Source organism: Cibotium barometz, chromosome 14 (assembly GCF_041138505.1).
Source record: "Cibotium barometz isolate CiBa-2024 chromosome 14, ASM4113850v1, whole genome shotgun sequence".
Taxonomy (NCBI): domain Eukaryota; kingdom Viridiplantae; phylum Streptophyta; class Polypodiopsida; order Cyatheales; family Cibotiaceae; genus Cibotium; species Cibotium barometz.
Window position 1 is genome coordinate 22,822,001 of NC_141059.1, and position 18,214 is coordinate 22,840,214.

General features: G+C 42.9%; 1 protein-coding gene across 1 annotated transcript in view; it reads left to right on the forward strand.

The window, feature by feature from the left end:
- The window catches only part of LOC147631816 (putative phospholipid-transporting ATPase 9), a 152,620-nt gene that overhangs the window by 43,509 nt on the left and 90,897 nt on the right, over positions 1–18,214 (forward strand). The window contains exons 2-6 of the mRNA XM_086808344.1: positions 709–2,078; positions 2,290–2,400; positions 2,862–3,138; positions 3,219–3,307; positions 3,514–3,622. Of these exons, the coding sequence (XP_086664470.1) occupies positions 709–2,078; positions 2,290–2,400; positions 2,862–3,138; positions 3,219–3,307; positions 3,514–3,622 (1,956 nt within the window). The remainder of the gene's footprint in view (positions 1–708; positions 2,079–2,289; positions 2,401–2,861; positions 3,139–3,218; positions 3,308–3,513; positions 3,623–18,214) is intronic.

Here is an 18,214-nt window from a genome sequence, read left to right on the forward strand (position 1 = left end):
ATTGGCTCATCAATAGTGCTATTTGGGAATATTTGTTATACGTTGTGATCCTATTGTGAGCCTGGTCTGGGACATGTCAAGTACGCGAGCTATGTAGGTTAGTCTCCTACCCTTAGATGTCAAGGTTAGTCCCTTAACCCACTTGGAGAACAAGCATTTAGGCCGTTTGAGGATTAGAGCATGTTAAATCATTTCATTAGGTGCATACACAAAGCAAACAACAACATGTAAGTTTAGGTGCATGGGCCAGTCCATTGGCCAGCCCTCTATGTGCTGTCAGCTATGCACACCTCTCTTTTACAATTTTGTGGATAAAGTGGCATATGTTTAACGCTCTAGCCAATTTCAGTGTTTAATTGCATTAATGGTCAAGTGTTTTGCAAAACCCCTGGGCCCTGTGGAAGTTACATTTGCACAGATGCATGCATGATTTCTGTTATACAACTTTTTGCTTAAGCATACATGTAAGGCATGTGCTTGTTCACATGTATGTACGCACTCATGCATGCATATTGTGACTGTTTATTATGCAACCCTTTGCTGAAACATACATGTAATGCATGTTCATATGTAAACATGTATAGAATTCAACTATCTGCTCAAGCATACATGGAAAACCCAGAAATTGTCTTAGCTGTTGTATAGGATCCCACTAGAACATAATGTAACTACTCAATTTGATGGGGTTTTGCTTTCACTTCAATGCAGGATAAGGAGATCAATAATAGGAAAGTCAAAGTGAACCAAGGAGATGGTGTGTTTATAGAGAAGGAATGGAAAAATTTACGGGTTGGAGATGTTGTGAAGGTCGAGAAAGAGCATTATTTTCCAGCCGATCTCCTCCTCCTGGCATCAAATTTTGAAGATGGGATCTGTTATGTGGAAACGATGAACTTAGATGGAGAGACTAATTTGAAACTGAAAAGGTCTCTAGAGTGTACATCCGACCTTGAGGAGGATCTCAATTACAAGTCCTTCACTGCCACGGTCAACTGTGAGGATCCAAATCCCAATCTCTATACATTCACAGGAAATCTTGAGTTTGCCAATGCAGCAAATGTGCTGGGATCACAACTCTATCCTCTAGGTCCACATCAAATCCTTCTTAGGGATTCAAAGCTCCGGAACACAGAGTACATATATGGGGTTGTGATCTTTAGTGGGTGTGATACTAAGGTGATCCAGAATGCCACCGACTCACCATCAAAGAGGAGCCGGATCGAGATGAAGATGGACAAGATTATCTACCTTCTCTTCTGTATCTTGCTCACCATCTGTGTCATTGGCTCACTTTCTTTTGGTATCAGGACTAAGAGGGAGATGCCAAGGTGGTGGTATCTAAGGCCCGACAATGCCACGCCATCTTATGACCCAAACAAGGCAGGCATAGCAGCACTTTTACACCTTGTTACTGCCTTGATTTTGTATGGTTACCTTATACCTATATCTCTATATGTATCCATTGAGATAGTCAAAGTTTTGCAAGCTACCTTCATAAACAAAGACATATTGATGTTTCACACAGAAACAAATAAATTTGCTGGTGCAAGAACATCGAATCTAAACGAGGAGCTCGGGCAAGTTGAGACGATCTTATCTGACAAGACAGGAACACTGACTTGCAACATGATGGAGTTTTTGAAGTGCTCTATAGCAGGCATCTCATATGGTTGTGGTATCACAGAGGTTGAGAAAGCGGCAGCCATAAGGATAGGGAGATATGCATCCGAACTCCTTAAGGTGCCTTTGAAGCATGAGCAATCCTCTAAAGATGAGACACCTGAAAAGCGTCATGTGAAGGGCTTCAATTTTAGTGATGATCGGCTGCTGGGTGGTCACTGGATAAGTGAACCCAACTCAAAAACCATTCAGCTGTTTTTCCGTGTTCTTGCCGTCTGTCACACTGCCATTCCTGAGAGGGACAATACTACTGGAGTCATCAACTATGAAGTGGAGTCCCCTGATGAGGGAGCTTTTGTTGTAGCTGCTCGAGAGTTTGGTTTTGAGTTCTACAGGCGTACACAATCAAGTGTACTGGTGAAGGAGCCTGATCTTACAAGTGGCATAACACTCTCCAGGTAGCTTTAAAGTTAGCGAGTCTCTTGTGGTCGGCCTTTGAGGACCCTCTATTCTTACTGATAGTACACAACTCTAGAATCTGTGTATGCAGCTCTGTTCCTTTTTCTTAATGGCAATCTGAATGTGTAAAGTCAAAAGATCAATCAACTCAGAAACTAAAGGTGTTATGATTGTTAAACCTTGATAAAGCATGTCAATCTCTTCTCTCAGAGAATACAGGATCCTTGACCTCTTGGAGTTTAGCAGTGCAAGAAAGCGAATGTCAATAATAGTTCAAGATGATTGTGATGATATCTTTCTTTTCTGCAAAGGAGCTGATAGGTGTGAAGATGCTCTTACTTTTTGACCATGTATTTGAAAATGCTTTTCTAACCTAAGTTCTTTGAGGTCTCAGTCACTATGTAGCCAGATACAGGAGTTTTTGTCAAGTTAAGGATGCTCTTAATGGCATGCCCACAATTGGTGTCAAAATGCGATTTGTTTGATTAAGAAGTGCTTCAATTTTTGGATCCAATAACATAACCATAGAGGCTTTGGTGCACGAAAGACTCCAGCATAGTAGCTTCTAGTAATTTCTGTGTGTGCAATTGAGAGTGCATGTGTGCGCGTCTGTCTGAGTGCATGCACATGCGTGTGTGCATGTGCGTGTATGTGCACATGCGGGTGCATGTGTACACGTGTGCTTGTGCGCATATGTGAGTGTTGACACCTAAACTAAAGAAAAAGAAGTTTCTTTTAAGATATATTCTAAAATGGTGACCTGCTTTTTCAAACTAATGCAGCATCATATTTGAGAGACTCGGAAATGATGGCAGAACATATGAAGAGGCAACCAGGGAGCACCTTGCTAACTATGCAGATGCTGGGTTACGGACGCTGGTCATAGCCTTTCGTAAGCTTGGCCTAGATGAGTACAAAACCTGGAGCGAGGAATTCTCAAAAGCAAAAACTTATATGGGTGCAGATCGGGAATCGAAATTGGAGTCTATAGCTGAGCTGATTGAAAGAGAGCTCACACTTGTTGGCGCCACAGCAGTTGAAGACAAGCTACAACAAGGGGTAACCATCCTGTCTACACAAAATTTGGGTAGTGGGTTTGGGTGCACAAAAGTTAACTTGCCATAGTGTGCCTATCACAGGTACCAGAATGCATTGACAAGCTTGCACAAGCTGGTATAAAGATATGGGTTCTCACTGGGGACAAGTCAGAGACTGCCATTAACATTGGGTATGTCTAATATACTCTTATCATGTCGGCGGTGGACTCTTGCCTGAGTGTCCTACTGTCGAGAACGGGGCATGCGTTTGAAACCCGACTCCTATGATACATGTATAACCCACTCAAAAAAGAAAACTCTTGTATCACGTGTGGGACATCCTTTCTGAATCAATGCCACTCTAAATTCCGTTTCTTTTCCCCCACAAGCTTTGCAGATTTGCATGTAGTCTACTGCGGCAAGGGATGATACAGATCAAAATCAACCTTGATGAGGAGGTGGTGCAATGTGCAGAAGCTACTGGGAACAAACAACAAGTTGTGAAGGTATATCACATGCGTACATAGTTTTATACTTGCGATAATTGTGATAGTTTGCTTGAGAAATTTTATTATTTAATACAAGTCCCATGGGTTTTCAGGCCATTTATGACCATGGCACTCCTTTTCCTCACACATGCTGGCACAGAGCCAAGGTGAATGGTTAATAGCCATTGTGTTCACCTATAATTGTTATTAGGATGCAAATGTTCACCAATGCCATTTTTATTAAAGGCTATATTTAATATGCAAATCGGCTAGTACAGCTTGGGTGATTCCAAGTGTGGTGATTGTAACTCTGTGCTATGTTTGAGAGGTGGGAAAGGGCTCTCCCTGCCTCCTTGGACTAGTACCCTACTGTCTGCTGACAAGTAAAGGTGCTTCGGATCCATGATTGGAATAAGAGAGGCCTCAACATTATGCCCTCCATGAAGAAGGCCTAGTTCACCATGCCAGAAGCCTCCTGGAAGTCAAGAGGAGGTGCGGCAAGCTCCTGGCCCGTATCCTCCATGACAGGAGTTGCCTCCCAAAAGGTAAAGATCTTGTCTAGGATACTCCTTTCTTTAACAAAACGTTGTCTGATTTCTATGGTTAAATTTGGGGATGGAAGGTTGAAGTTGGAGGATAATGGCTTTTGCTGGGATTTAATATGCGTCTAGTGAGATTGCAATACAACTAGCCACCTGAATCTGCTTGTTTTTTTTAAATCCCAGGGCTCCCCTAATGCTGTTGGATTAGTCCCTAACCCCAAGGTTTAATGTTAGGTATGTAACAATAGGAGTGGAGGAGAAGAAACGGCCCAAATCTTTTGGAGTCTTTGAAAGGGGATCCTGCAGTAAATGATCAAAACAGTACTTCTATTCTGCCTGTGCCATACTCTGCATGATTACACCAACACTGCATGAGCCACTGTAGGCGGATCCCACTAATTTTTTTTGATATGGTTGTATTGCTCTACTGGCTCCTTGCACTGCAGGATGTTTTCTTTTGGAGGTGCTGTTCCCTCACAGTGGCTTGGGGTCTGCCATACTAAATCTCTGGGTTGGTGGCCATCCTAGTGGGGTGGCGGGTCTCCCTCACCCTCACAAGAGTGAAGAAGGTGGTGGTGGGCCAATGAGGTGATAGCCCAAGTGATGAAGGTGTTTGCCTAGGACCACGAGGTCCTGGGTTCAAAACACGCAAGGTGTTTCCTCGGTGGCATCGCCTATGGGCTGATAAAATGCGCCTACAGGCGGTGAAAAATGGTAACTACGGGAGGATCTTGGGCCTAAGGCTGGTCGGTAAAAAAAAAGGGTGGAGGTGGAGGTGGAGGTGGAGGAGGAGGAGGAGGAGGAGGAGGAGGAAGAGGAGGAGGAGGAGGGATGAGGGGGGTTGTGTTGAAGCAGTAGGCCCTCAGTAGATCCTACGGGCGGAAGGAACCTCTCCAAGAAGTCTGCAAGCATCTTCCGCTAGGTGTGAGCATAGTGCCACATGAGCCATCTTACTGCAGAAACTCCTCTCCCTAAAGAATATAAAATTTCCCAACCAGGAAATCGAGAAATGATGTGAATTTATTCTTCCAGAAGGAGATGACCACCTTGAGGGGACATGATTCTGGCTGCTGGGGCTACAGCAGGTGCCATTGGTGGGAGAATCTCGTACTTATCCAAGGTAACATCGAATCGCTGGGAGAATATCGTGGTTCTCCTAGGGAAGGCCAGGAAAAATGACCAACCACGAAAGCCAACCACGAAAGCCAACAAGCAGAGTCCTAGGCGAGGCTGTGGTGTCATCAAGCGAAGTACACGTGTGCACTGCATATCACAATGGAGATCAACTGCAGGACTGTCCGCAAGGGCAGCCAAGTCAAACTCAATCCTGATGTATCCGTTGCTGAGGAACTAAATATCCATGATACGGTCCTCACCAACTAAAGCCTCTTGCAAGTGATTACGGATCTGTCCTCTCACTGGTCTGCTGCCAGCGAACCTGCAAATGAGAAAAGATCCTCTAGGAGGCTAGGGGGGCAATTGAGGAAGACAAAGGCTTTAGATCCACAGGAAGCATGGACTAGATGTGCTTCCACCTATTGTCAAAAGGCAGGCTTCCCCATCAACACCCCTCCCATCCTACACCCCCCCTTACCGCGTGGAATGCCGCCCTCTCCTCCCATGTCCCTGCAGTAACAGTCCTCCTCACATTGCTGGAGCTTCCATCCCCTCCTCACGCCTCTGTCAGCATCAGACTAGCTGTCCCTGACCTACCCGGCACTGCACCCAGGTGGTTTTCTTTTTCAGCACAAGCTAAGGACCTTTCTGCACACAGAGGATTCAAAGATACTAAGAATAAAACTTCTATTGTTGAATGCTGACAACAGATTATGCATTCCTCTACAGCTGTGCGCTTTGGCAAGGAAGAGGGCTAGAATGGCTTCTGAAATCTGCTGACAGATGATTGTTGCAAACAACAAAAGAAGAGCGATTGTCGAAAAATCCATGGCCTCAGTGCATCTAGCCTTCCAGATGTGCCACAGTGTGATGCTAGAAAAATCTCCCATGCAGTGTCCAACCTCTATGCTCAAGGTACGTAGCCTAACGCTGACATGTCCTGAAGAAGACACCGCCGGCTCACTCCCTTGGTAAACCGCATGATCATATCTTTGTTGTTCCCTTCAAACCTGATTTGCAGGCCCGACTGTGTCAACCAAACAATAGCACCAAAACAAATGTAGACATCTCTCCTCATCCTTCCAAAAAGGTGTGCTATTGCAGTCCAGATCCTCTATGCCTCCTTGCACTCCCATAAGCAGTGGTAAATTGTCTTTGAAGCTCCTGCAGATCTCCGACAGGCTGGGCTAGCACCAATGACCAATCTCCACTGATTGGTGTCAAGTCCACCATGAAGAGAAAGCCAACTAAAAGAGGGATTCTTCATTTCCCTATACGAGTGCCACAACCTCGGCCAAAAAGCTCCCTGAATGTCAAGGGTGATCCCATAAGCCTCCCAATGCGGTCTAGGAGGAGGGACTCTTTGGATTTGTCCCAAAACCAAGTGTCTGGCATTCCGCACAGAGTAAGTGAAGAAGGGCATGCTTTTGATGGGGTTAAAAGCATCCCTCCACTCCCACTCACCGGGGTTCCAATGCAAGTATCTGATAGGACACCCATCATATAACCAGAGGCTCCAGGAGTCCGTAATCATCCCTTGTGGTGTATCAATATAGATATGCTTTCCTGCTCTGCCCACCACTCTCATTGCCCGGACCACCAGACCCTCAATGATATCCTGCTCAAGAATCCTCTCCAAGAGCAATCTATCTTGAATGGAGTAGAAGATCGGTACATCATCCTCACCCAAAGTGGGGAGGCACATGACCTGAATATGTACCCCTATTCCTGCGAATACCCCAAACTATAAGTGATGGGCCTTTCCACGAAGTTTCGTATGATCCAGTGGTTACATATGGCTGCATTCATTTGCATAATCCTCTGACTAGTGCCTCTCAAGTGCTGGGTGCGAAACATTATTTCTTCCTTCGTGAGACTCATGAGCCTTTTCCAATCCAACAGTCGCCCAAGCAGCCCACTGGATATGCATGGGTGCTTCAAGAGGAATAACAAATTCATTCAAGATCAAGTCATTCCACACAATGGGCTGCGTGTAAGCCTCCTCAACCGACCGTGGAGAAATATGAACCAAGAAGCTACTCATGCAATCTCAAGCTTGTAGAAGAGATCTCACCAAGAGCGAAGGTGGTCGGTGCTCTACATCCGAGAGTAAGTCGAAACATTGAGCGACTACGTTTGAGCGAGCCTAGAAGCGATGTTTTTGAGAAATGTTGTGTAAAACTCTGTTCGCAATTGATTTTTACATATTGTCTTCACATAAACAAAAACATAGGATGATCATTGGTCCTTTCCATTCACTCATGGAAGTTTTGAATACGTATTCAATAAAGATTAATCCTCAAAATGAACAAAAGCAAGTCATTATGGGATAGACCATGTACTCCATATTCCATGTACTCAATATAATAACACTCCATGCTAGTTCTAGCTCAATATTCCAAAAGATTCAAACATCGTTAAAACACCTCAACCACTGTCTTCACACTCGTCATCCACTATTAGACTACGAATGCGTGAACGTTCCTTGCTTTGTTGATCATATCGCTTGTATCTTACCATGGCTCTAGCCATTTCTTCGGCATATGTAGGCAAAACACTACAAGCGGCAAAATTCAAAGAAGAATAAGTTCATATTGGGAAGTGAGGAATACAATGACCAAGAATATAATGATGTTAAGACAACCATTCTCTTATACCACAATTACAAGGAAAATCAAACTTTTGGGTTTAGAAAAAAAAATATGCCATGACAAGAGCCATTTTTTAATCCACTGTGACGTGAAAAATTGATATCTTTCATTGTCAATTTTGTGCATATTTTGATGGTTTCTCAATGGTAATAAGGTGGAAGCTTGTCCAAGAAGATTGCGGTGCCCACAATGGAATAACAGCGTGATAATGCGGCGGCTTGGCGGCTACCTTGATAACAACATTCTATCTTTAAATATAATGGTTTTACTTGATTTAGGGTGCACACATTGTAAATGCCACAAGTATGCTTGATAAATACTTTGGTATGGTAGATAGGCTAGTGATGTGGAAAATAAAAGTGGGCCTTCATGCTCACATGGATTTTAATTGTATTATTAATATGGTATTCACCATAAGGCTACAAGTTGGGGAGTGTGGAAGGCATGTGGAGGAGTGTGTGTAGGTGCATAATTGGGAAAGATTCTTCTAGAATGCCTACATGGAAGAGGAGAATTCCGCCATGTGTAAGTGGGATCTCCACCTACACGCCACTTAGGCTTGGCTATTATCTCATCACACTCTCAAAGTCAAAAAGTCTTCAATTTAATAATCAATAGAAGACTTAGCCTAAGAGGACAATTGATGGTGACATCTACCCTTATGTCACTGAAGAGTTGAAGATTTTTATGTTGTAATTTGTAACGATGGAAGAGAGGGTGATTCTCCACCTATAAAAGGAGCCCTTCTCTCCCTTTCAAATTAAGGAATGAGCCTCCTCAATTGAGCATTTTGTATCATTGCCATTCTCTTATCTTTCAAACCCCTATTCAAACACTCTCTTTACATGTGAATGTCTCATTTAGCATTAGCTCCGCATGCTTAACCCAATTTTGGACCTCTTTGATGATTCATGATAAGTGGGATAAGGAGTTATTATCTTGGCGGGCCTGTGACTTCTGAAGGTAGTCCTTGCCTTATTGCCGCCCTCCTTTGGAGGTACCAATGGTTTTAGCGGTAATGAGCATGTGGAAAGACTTTGGGGACCATAGGTAAATCTTTACGATTATCCACTGAGCAATGCTAACCCTTACCCTCTAGCTTGAATCATGAAGGAGATGAAAGGCAAGAGGCTATGTGAAAATTGAGGTTTCATGCAAAGAGAGAGAATTGCAGTTTTTGTGGTCCAACACCCAAATTTCAACCGGTAATTACTCATCACTCGGGTGTTGGTTTCTTAAATTGATCATATAGCTAGGAAGCTCTTTCTATGCTCTTTCCACTCATGTAACTAATTTCTTAATCCCTTACTTCATTGATGATCAGAATTTCTCCCAAAGTTGCTAATTTTTAGGCGAATTTTGATAGTTTTATAGTCTTGTAGTAAAATGCTTATAACTTTTCGTTCGGTTTTTTGAAAGTTTTTATATGGACGCGAAGCTCTCTTCAAGATCTACGCACCTATATAATCCTTTTTTGCACAGCCTATATGGATTTAAAACTGCAATTCTCTGTGTATCTCTGTTTTTATAGAATTTTAGCAGTTTTATAGTCTTGCAGTAAAATGCTCATAACTTTTCGCTCGGTTGTCCGTTTTTGAAAGTTTTTATATAGACGCGAAGCTCTCTTCAAGCTCTACGCATCTATATAATCCTCTCTTACACAGCCTATATGGATTTAAAACTGCAATTCTTTGTGTATCTCTGTTTTTATAGCTTTTTGGCCATTCTTTCTTCTTAATCATGATTAATTCCTCCTAATCTCTTATCAAAAGGCAAACCCCATGTGTCTTATCCTCTTGTAAGTGATTGCTATATTCATTTTCTTTAATATGTTCCGTCCAAATCGCCCAATTCGAACAGATGAACCTTACCAATATTCCCCGTATGTTTCCGTTCACATAATCCTGAGTCGGAAGATTTTCTTCCAACACAAAGAATCGCCCTCTTGTTTGGAGCTGCAAGACTGGCTGAAATTCTTGCTTCTCCGGAGCCTTTCATCTTCCCTTCCATGAATTATGATCTCACCTTTGATGTGTATATCTTTATCTTATCCTAGGGAGAGAAAGGGAGGTGAGGAGACTGTGAGGTTTCATACAAGTGTGTTTTGATTCTAGAAGTGACCGAAGTTCAAACCCCAACTTCGTGTCACATCTTTTGGTGGAGACGGCGGGCAGGTTTTGCTTAGAACTATTCTATTTTAACCTCAAGGTCCCGCATGATCAAAGGAAAGTTATTTTGAAATAAGCAAATTTTCCTTGTTGCTACTCATCTTTTGGTGCAAGATGTTCTCTTGTGGCCCTCCCACCACCTACCAATGTAAGGGAGGTAAGGAGGATTTTGGGTAAAACAAAGTATTACCAACGCTTTGTTGACATGTTCTCTGAGAAGATGTATCCTATAAATCTGTTGACAAAGAAGAATGTTTCTTTCCAATGGGGGCCCGATCAAATTCAATCTTTTTGTTTGCTCAAGGAATGCATGAGTCAAAGTCCAATTGTGCAGCCTCCTAGGTGGGGGGAGGACTTTTATGTGAACCCAAGTGTCTCATCACATTCAGTGGGTGCTATACTCTTGCAAAAGAGAGAGCAAGGGCGTATGCAACCAGTGTATTATGCAAGCCGACAACTCACTGATGCCGAGGAGAGGTATGGTGAAATGGAGAAAGGTGGGTTGTCTCTTGTTTTTGCAGTAAAGAAGTTCAGGTCATACTTGTTACCTCGCCCTTTTTTCTTCCTCACATCTCAACCTTATTTACAATTCTTGGTCCGCAAACCCAATCTTGCAGGAGGGAAGTTTGCAAAGTGGATTTGTGAGATTCAAGAATTCTCTTTTACTTTTATTACAGAAAACACCACTAGGACCTCTCTTGCAGATTTGCTTACCAGGAAGGAAGAGGAAGAAGGAACAAGAGCAAAGGAAGAAGTATATGAAGATTTGGAGACACCACCAACTGCTTTCACTATGCATTTTGATGGAGCCTCTAGCCCTTCCAGGCAATGTGGAGCTGGGGGGATAGTTTTATTTGATCCAGGAGGAAAAGAGGTATGATGGCCGTGTGGAGAAACGGCTAGATAAGAAGCTTCTTCGCCGATGGGAAGGCCCCTTCAGGATAAAGCAAAAGTTCAAAAATAACACCTGTCTTCTAGAGGATGCAAGTGGCCAGGAGGTTTCCGGACGTGCCAATGAGTACCGGCTAAAGATATTCTACCTTTGAGCACCATGGCCAGCAGACCCCCCAGACAAGCATGGAGGATCTGCTGGGGGGGGGGGGGGGGAAGATGTGACGTGAAAAATTGATATCTTTCATTGTCAATTTTGTGCATATTTTGATGGTTTCTCAATGGTAATAAGGTGGAAGCTTGTCCAAGAAGATTGCGGTGCCCACAATGGAATAACGGCGTGATGATGCGGCGGCTTGGCGGCTATCTTGATAACAACATTCTATCTTCAAATATAATGGTTTTACTTGATTTAGGGTGCACACATTGTAAATGCCACAAGTATGCTTGATAAATACTTTGGTATGGTAGATAGGCTAGTGATGTGGAAAATAAAAGTGGGCCTTCATGCTCACATGGATTTTAATTGTATTATTAATATGGTATTCACCATAAGGCTACAAGTTGGGGAGTGTGGAAGGCATGTGGAGGAGTGTGTGTAGGTGCATAATTGGGAAAGATTCTTCTAGAATGCCTACATGGAAGAGGAGAATTCCGCCATGTGTAAGTGGGATCTCCACCTACACGCCACTTAGGCTTGGCTATTATCTCCTCATACTCTCAAAGTCAAAAAGTCTTCAATTTAATAATCAATAGAAGACTTAGCCTAAGAGGACAATTGATGGTGACATCTACCCTTATGTCACTGAAGGGTTGAAGATTTTTATGTTGTAATTTATAACAATGGAAGAGAGGGTGATTCTCCACCTATAAAAGGAGCCCTCTCCCTTTCAAATTAAGGAATGAGCCTCCTCAATTGAGCATTTTGTGTCATTGCCATTCTCTTATCTTTCAAACCCCTATTCAAACACTCTCTTTACATGTGAATGTCTCATTTAGCATTAACTCCTTATGCTTAACCCAATTTTGGTCCTCTTTGATGATTCATGATAAGTGGGACAAGGAGTTATTATCTTGGCGGGCCTGTGAGTTCTCAAGGTAGCCCTTACCTTATTGGCGCCCTCCTTTGGAGGTACCAATGGTTTTAGCGGTAATGAGCATGTGGAAAGACTTTGGAGACCATAGGTAAATCTTTACGATTGTCCGCTGAGCAATGTTAACCCTTACCCTCTAGCTTGAATCATGAAGGAGATGAAAGGCAAGAGGCTATGTGAAAATTGAGGTTTCATGCAAAGAGAGAGAGAAGTGCAGTTTTTGTGGTCCAACACCCAAATTTCAACCGGTAATTACTCATCACTCGGGTGTTGGTTTCTTAAATTGATCATATGGCTAGGAAGCTCTTTCTATGCTCTTTCCACTCATGTAACTAATTTCTTAATCCCTTACTTCATTGATGATTAGAATTTCTCCCAAAGTTGCTAATTTTTAGGCGAATTTTGATAGTTTTATAGTCTTGTAGTAAAATGCTCATAACTTTTCGTTCGGTTGTCCGTTTTTGAAAGTTTTTATATGGGGGCGAAGCTCTCTTCAAGATCTACGCACCTATGTAATCCTTTTTTGCACAGCCTATATGGATTTAAAACTGCAATTCTCTGTGTATCTCTGTTTTTATAGAATTTTGGCAGTTTTATAGTCTTGCAGTAAAATGCTCATAACTTTTCGCTCGGTTGCCCGTTTTTGAAAGTTTTTATATAAACGCGAAGCTCTCTTCAAGCTCTACGCATCTATATAATCCTCTCTTACACAGCCTATATGGATTTAAAACTGCATTTCTCTGTGTATCTCTTTTTTTATAGCTTTTTGGCCATTCTTTCTTCTTAATCATGATTAATTCCTCCTAATCTCTTATCAAAAGGTAAACCCCATGTGTCTTATCCTCTTGTAAGTGATTGCTATATTCATTTTCTTTAATATGTTCCGTCCAAATCGCCCAATTCGAACGGATGAACCTTACCAATATTCCCCGTATGTTTCCGTTCACATAATCCTGAGTCGGAAGATTTTCTTCCAACAAAGAATCGCCCTCTTGTTTGGAGCTGCAAGACTGGTTGAAATTCTTGCTTCTCCGGAGCCTTTCATCGTCCCTTCCATGAATTATGATCTCACCTTTGATGTGTATATCTTTATCTTATCCTAGGGAGAGAAAGGGAGGTGAGGAGGCTGTGAGGTTTCATACAAGTGTGTTTTGATTCTAGAAGTGACCGAAGTCCAAACCCCAACTTCGTGTCACACCACCATAAATAAAGCATGTCACTAGACACTGTACATAGTACTGTAAAATGAAAGTAAAGTGTCTCTGTCACGTGCACACCCATCACTCATCAGGTGTACAAGTGGCATGGCATCATCAAGCATTAATCAGTATATTTATTTAGGCATATATCAGTATGAGCATCAACCAACCTCAGCACTTCAGTCATCATGAGCATTGTAAGGCATCTAGTTGCACCAGCCGATAGCCTTTATGACCAGCCGACCAGCATTTATGGCATTATTGCTACTCGTGAGCATTCAGCAAGGCTGGCCGACCAGCACCATGCACACATATAAATAGAAGCGCATACCATTCAGTCTAGATCATCACATCTCAGTTCAGCGCATATCTCCTCAACGTTCAGTTCAGCAGTAGTATCTCCTTAGCGTTTCCTACCCAGGCAACAAGGAGAGAACCAGTCCATCAGCATTTGCAGCAGACAGCAGCAGTCCATTAGTATTTGCAGCAAACAGCATCAGTACATCTGCGTTTCAGCATCAGATCATCATCGCATCAGTTCCAAAGTCATCCCTTCAGCGTTTCCTTCCCAGGAGACAAGGGAAGGACAGTGGGACAGCAGTTCATTCAGTATATCAGCATATTTAGCATATAGGCAGCATATTCGGCATATAAGTCATCATTCAGAGGGAAGCCAGCATCGAAGGGTGGACCTCAGCATTGGAGCAAAGAATAGTCCTCAACCTCAGCATTCAGCCCCCCTCTAGGTGGCATAACTCACATAGAGGCTAGGCTCTAGCTCTAGGACATGTCCTATAACTTTTCTTCTCCTCCCCCAACACCCCCCCCCCCCCCCCCCTTCATGTGAAGAGACTTAAAGGGGAGCTTAAGCCTTGTTCTCTTTAGGATTTCAAGCAAGTTCTTGGAAGCCCAAACGGTGTCTGTTTGATCTGTTAGAATCCTCTCTCTCTCTCTCTCCTAGTGATCTCTAGCATTTCATATCCGTTAGGGCCTTACTATGGCACTAAAACGTTGGTGAATCGAAGAACTGCGCAACATTCAAAACGGAAATGAGGAAGTACGCATCCATGCAAACGACTTTGCCTCTTTCATATTGAATCCTTTGAGGAGCGAGAGGGTTTGTTGCAAGCAGTAGTGTCTGAGGGGGCGATAGGACGGCTTGGCCCTCGCTGACTAGTCGAGGATGAGGGAGTATGGTCTGTTGCAAGCAGTAGTGCCTGAGGGGGCGATAGGACGGCTTGGCCCTCGCTGACTAGTCGAGGATGAGGGAGTATGGTCTGTGGGGTATGCCCAGTTGGTTGCGAATTCTAGATCGGTGGTTTTGGTTTGGATATGTCTATGGAACATGGATATGGAAGCCTGGATCTGGCTGTTGACCCGGTCTTGGGGTCTCTTTTATGAACATTTTGTTGTAAGAACTGTTTGATGTAAATATTGTTGTTTTCAAAGGCCATTTTAAGAAACATTGTGAAACTTCTTTAATTAAAGAACCTATTTTTCTATGTTTCATAGTGTGGTAGGATCTAATTAGATAACAAAAATGAATGGGTGAGTCGGTGGATGGATGCCCGATGGCGCTATCCTATGGATGGGTGGACCTGATGAGTCGGGTATCTTTCCAATAGATGTATTTATTACGATCCATGGTAAGAATAGGATCCGAATAAGTTTCGTTTTAGGAGAATGAGCTAGCGGCTGTGTCTCGTGAAAAAAAGAGGAAAAAGGCGTTGGCATCTATGAACCAAGTGCATACTTGTTCCATCCTCGATCATGCACATTGAGTGCCGTTCGATCAGAGGAATATAGTCTTGTTAGAATGACTACGTTTTCCTTGTGAGTGACATAGAGTTAGGCTCTGTTTGCTCGTATCCTTGTATTTCTGAGAGATTCACGTATCGTCAATTGGAGACAAGGGGACTTAGCTGCCAATCAAAAGGATCCCCTTGACCCAAATAGGGTGGGGACCTGAGACGTGGTATCAGAGCGCGGTTTAGGTTTACGGAATTATGTGTTGTATTCTCTTGATTACTAGGAATTCTTGTTAGACTAATCCAGCTTTGGATGGATGTAGGATGAGATGGATCCCTATTCCCGCTCTTGGTATTCCAATGCATGTTCCAGGCTGCTTGTCACTCCCCAAACTTTGAGTTCCGCGACACTATGATGCACATTGTGGATAAGCTAACCCTTCCTCACTACACTCGCAGTGAGAGGATGGAATAGGGACGAATAGTGGAGCCGTGGATCATTCTATTTCATCATTCAGGCAGATTTGGTTGGTAATATTTCCATCGACCTAAGGCGAATCCGTTATATTGGGATATTGCAGACGGTTTGCTTGTTTTGGTTCTTCGGCACTCTTCGAAATGATATCCATTTGACTATCAATGGAACTCGTATGCTACAGAATTGATGGGTCTACGAGACAAAGTGACTGAGGTTTTGCCTCTCGATAGAGTAGTTGTCAGTCGAAGCTCAGCTCATGGCTTGCCTCTCTTGCCAGAGACTTGTCGAGTTTTAGAAACCTTGGCAGATCTCCCTTACTTTTGCAATGCTAGTGCCTCATAATTCTACTAGAAGCTTATCATGTAAATAAATAAGAATTGAGTTGTATAAGTCAATCCTTGTAATCAACCGGTGTACTTGTAAATATTAAAGCTTGGAATAAAGGATTTGGAATTCTCGCACTTAGTATTCTTGTGATTGTTATAAGACTAGGTAGACTAAGTGTTATAATTCTAAACTTAATCTCGCATTGATAACCAGGGTCGTTACCTTCTTGCTCCCAATGCATTAAACATAGATACATAGGAGAAGAAGCTCCTCCTCAAACGAATGCAGCCTCCCTCATTCAATGGGGCAAGCTCAAAGATTGAAAGGGATGCAGAAGTTTGGATTGAGGCTATAAACGGCTATTTCTCAGCTGTCGGCACAAGAGCTGGAAATCAATCCATGCTCACTGGAGATGCTAAACTTTGGTGAAACAATGGTGTCGAGACAAGGGGGTCACCGAAGGTTCCCAGACCTGGAGTGACATCAAACAAGCTGTGAAGAACCGCTACCTTCCCCCATCTCATGAATCCATTATGATGAATGAGTTCTTCAGCCTCACGCAACTCAACTTAACTCTAGAGGAATACTACTCAAAATTTGTTACACTTTGCAAGTATGCTCCACCTATGACAACCACGAGCAAGAAACAGGCCACACTTTCTTTCAGGAATTTATTCAGGAACAATCCAGGGGTACACTGGCTTGGATCAATACAACCAATGAATACAAAAGCCAAACAAATATGCCGATGTAGAATATCCACGTCGAAGTCGATGGCAAGGCACGAGATCTCTAATGCCGAGCACACCATGGGGATGACCCACAAGAATCTCTCACCGGGCTAGTACTAGATCCAATATTCGAATCCGAATCCGAATCCGAATCCGAATACAAATCCAAATCCAAGTCCAAATCCAAGTCCACATTCAAGTCCAGATCCAAGTCCAAAGAACTCCAAACACGTTGTGAATTGGTGGTGTTATTAATCATTATAGCTATCAAAAGAAGCTGAATCGGCTCCCCTCTTTGACTCCAACTTTTTCCCAATTTCTAGAATCTTGCCCTTTTTTAAATCATATCTTATCCTCCTTTTTTAGGCCTGCCAACAAACAAATCAATACATCCTCGATACGAGTTCTGCCTAGATTTCATTGCAATTAGCCAGGGTCTCCTAAAATGATGGGATATGCCCCAACCCCTCCTGGCCTAACATGCATATCAATGACCACCTTTTGTCCAAGTACATTCAACTCCATACGCTCAATTACACCAAGACATTTAACCTTTGAACTATTGGCCATCTTTACACTGAAGATAGATTTATCTATTACTTCCAAACCAAGATCATGTATAGCTTCCTCAGTCATGACACATACTTGAGCTCCACCATCTATATAAACTTTGCTTACTTTTGTGCCCTGAATCCAGACATCAACAATAGGCAAAATGTCAGATACCCTACTCGGTTGAACCACATTAGCCTGAGGCGTTTTAAACTTAACTCTTCTGACACTTGCAAGCTTATGCCATTTTCGTCTTATGCTAGAGTTTGGTTGTAAAAGTGGACCGTATGTGATTTCTGCCTTCTTATGCTTCACATCTGCCAAGAGACTATAAGGAGATTCCCTCTCACCCAATTGAAAATCATCCATACCAATCTTTCTTCTTCTAGCTCAAGCCCTTCCTTGCTTGCTAGATTCTGGCTTCTCCATGGTTGACTTTCCTTTTTCTCTTTTCTTCTTAGCCCTTGTTTCCTTATAAGCACCTTCGGACTCTGATCTCTGCATTCTTGTTCTTTTATTAGCCAATATGTTAGCTTCATCCCTCTCTTCCTCAATGGTTTCAAGTACATGCATATTCCCCAAAGGACCTTGAGCGTATGGAGTTGAATGTATGGAGTACTGGCCCCTGATTTCCATTATTTACATCTCTTTTGTTGACACCTCTATTACCCTATGGCCTTTGGATGATTGGGTATGCACCTCTTGGCTCTCTCCTTGGTTGAGGACATTGCGGAGCTATATGGCCCCTCTCCATAGTTGTAGCATTGGAAGTACTCCATCCGATTTCTTTGTGGTCTTTCTCCCTGTGGTCTTTGGACTTGGTTCTGAATAACCTGCATGGCAAGATTAAGATTTCTTATCTGCTCAGTAAATCTTTGAATCTCCTGATGCAAACCATCTTGATCTCTATCTGTCTCAGCAACCCTTACAGTCTCGACGACCTGATGGTTCCTTTCTACATGAACATCGGCAGGCAAAGGTTCCATCATATGTCCATATGTTCCAATGGTCATATTTAGCTGACAAACCTATTTCCCTTTCTTTTCGAGCCAGCTCCTATTTCTTCATCTTTTTCTTTCGTTGTTCCGACGCCAACCTAACTGCCTCAGCATA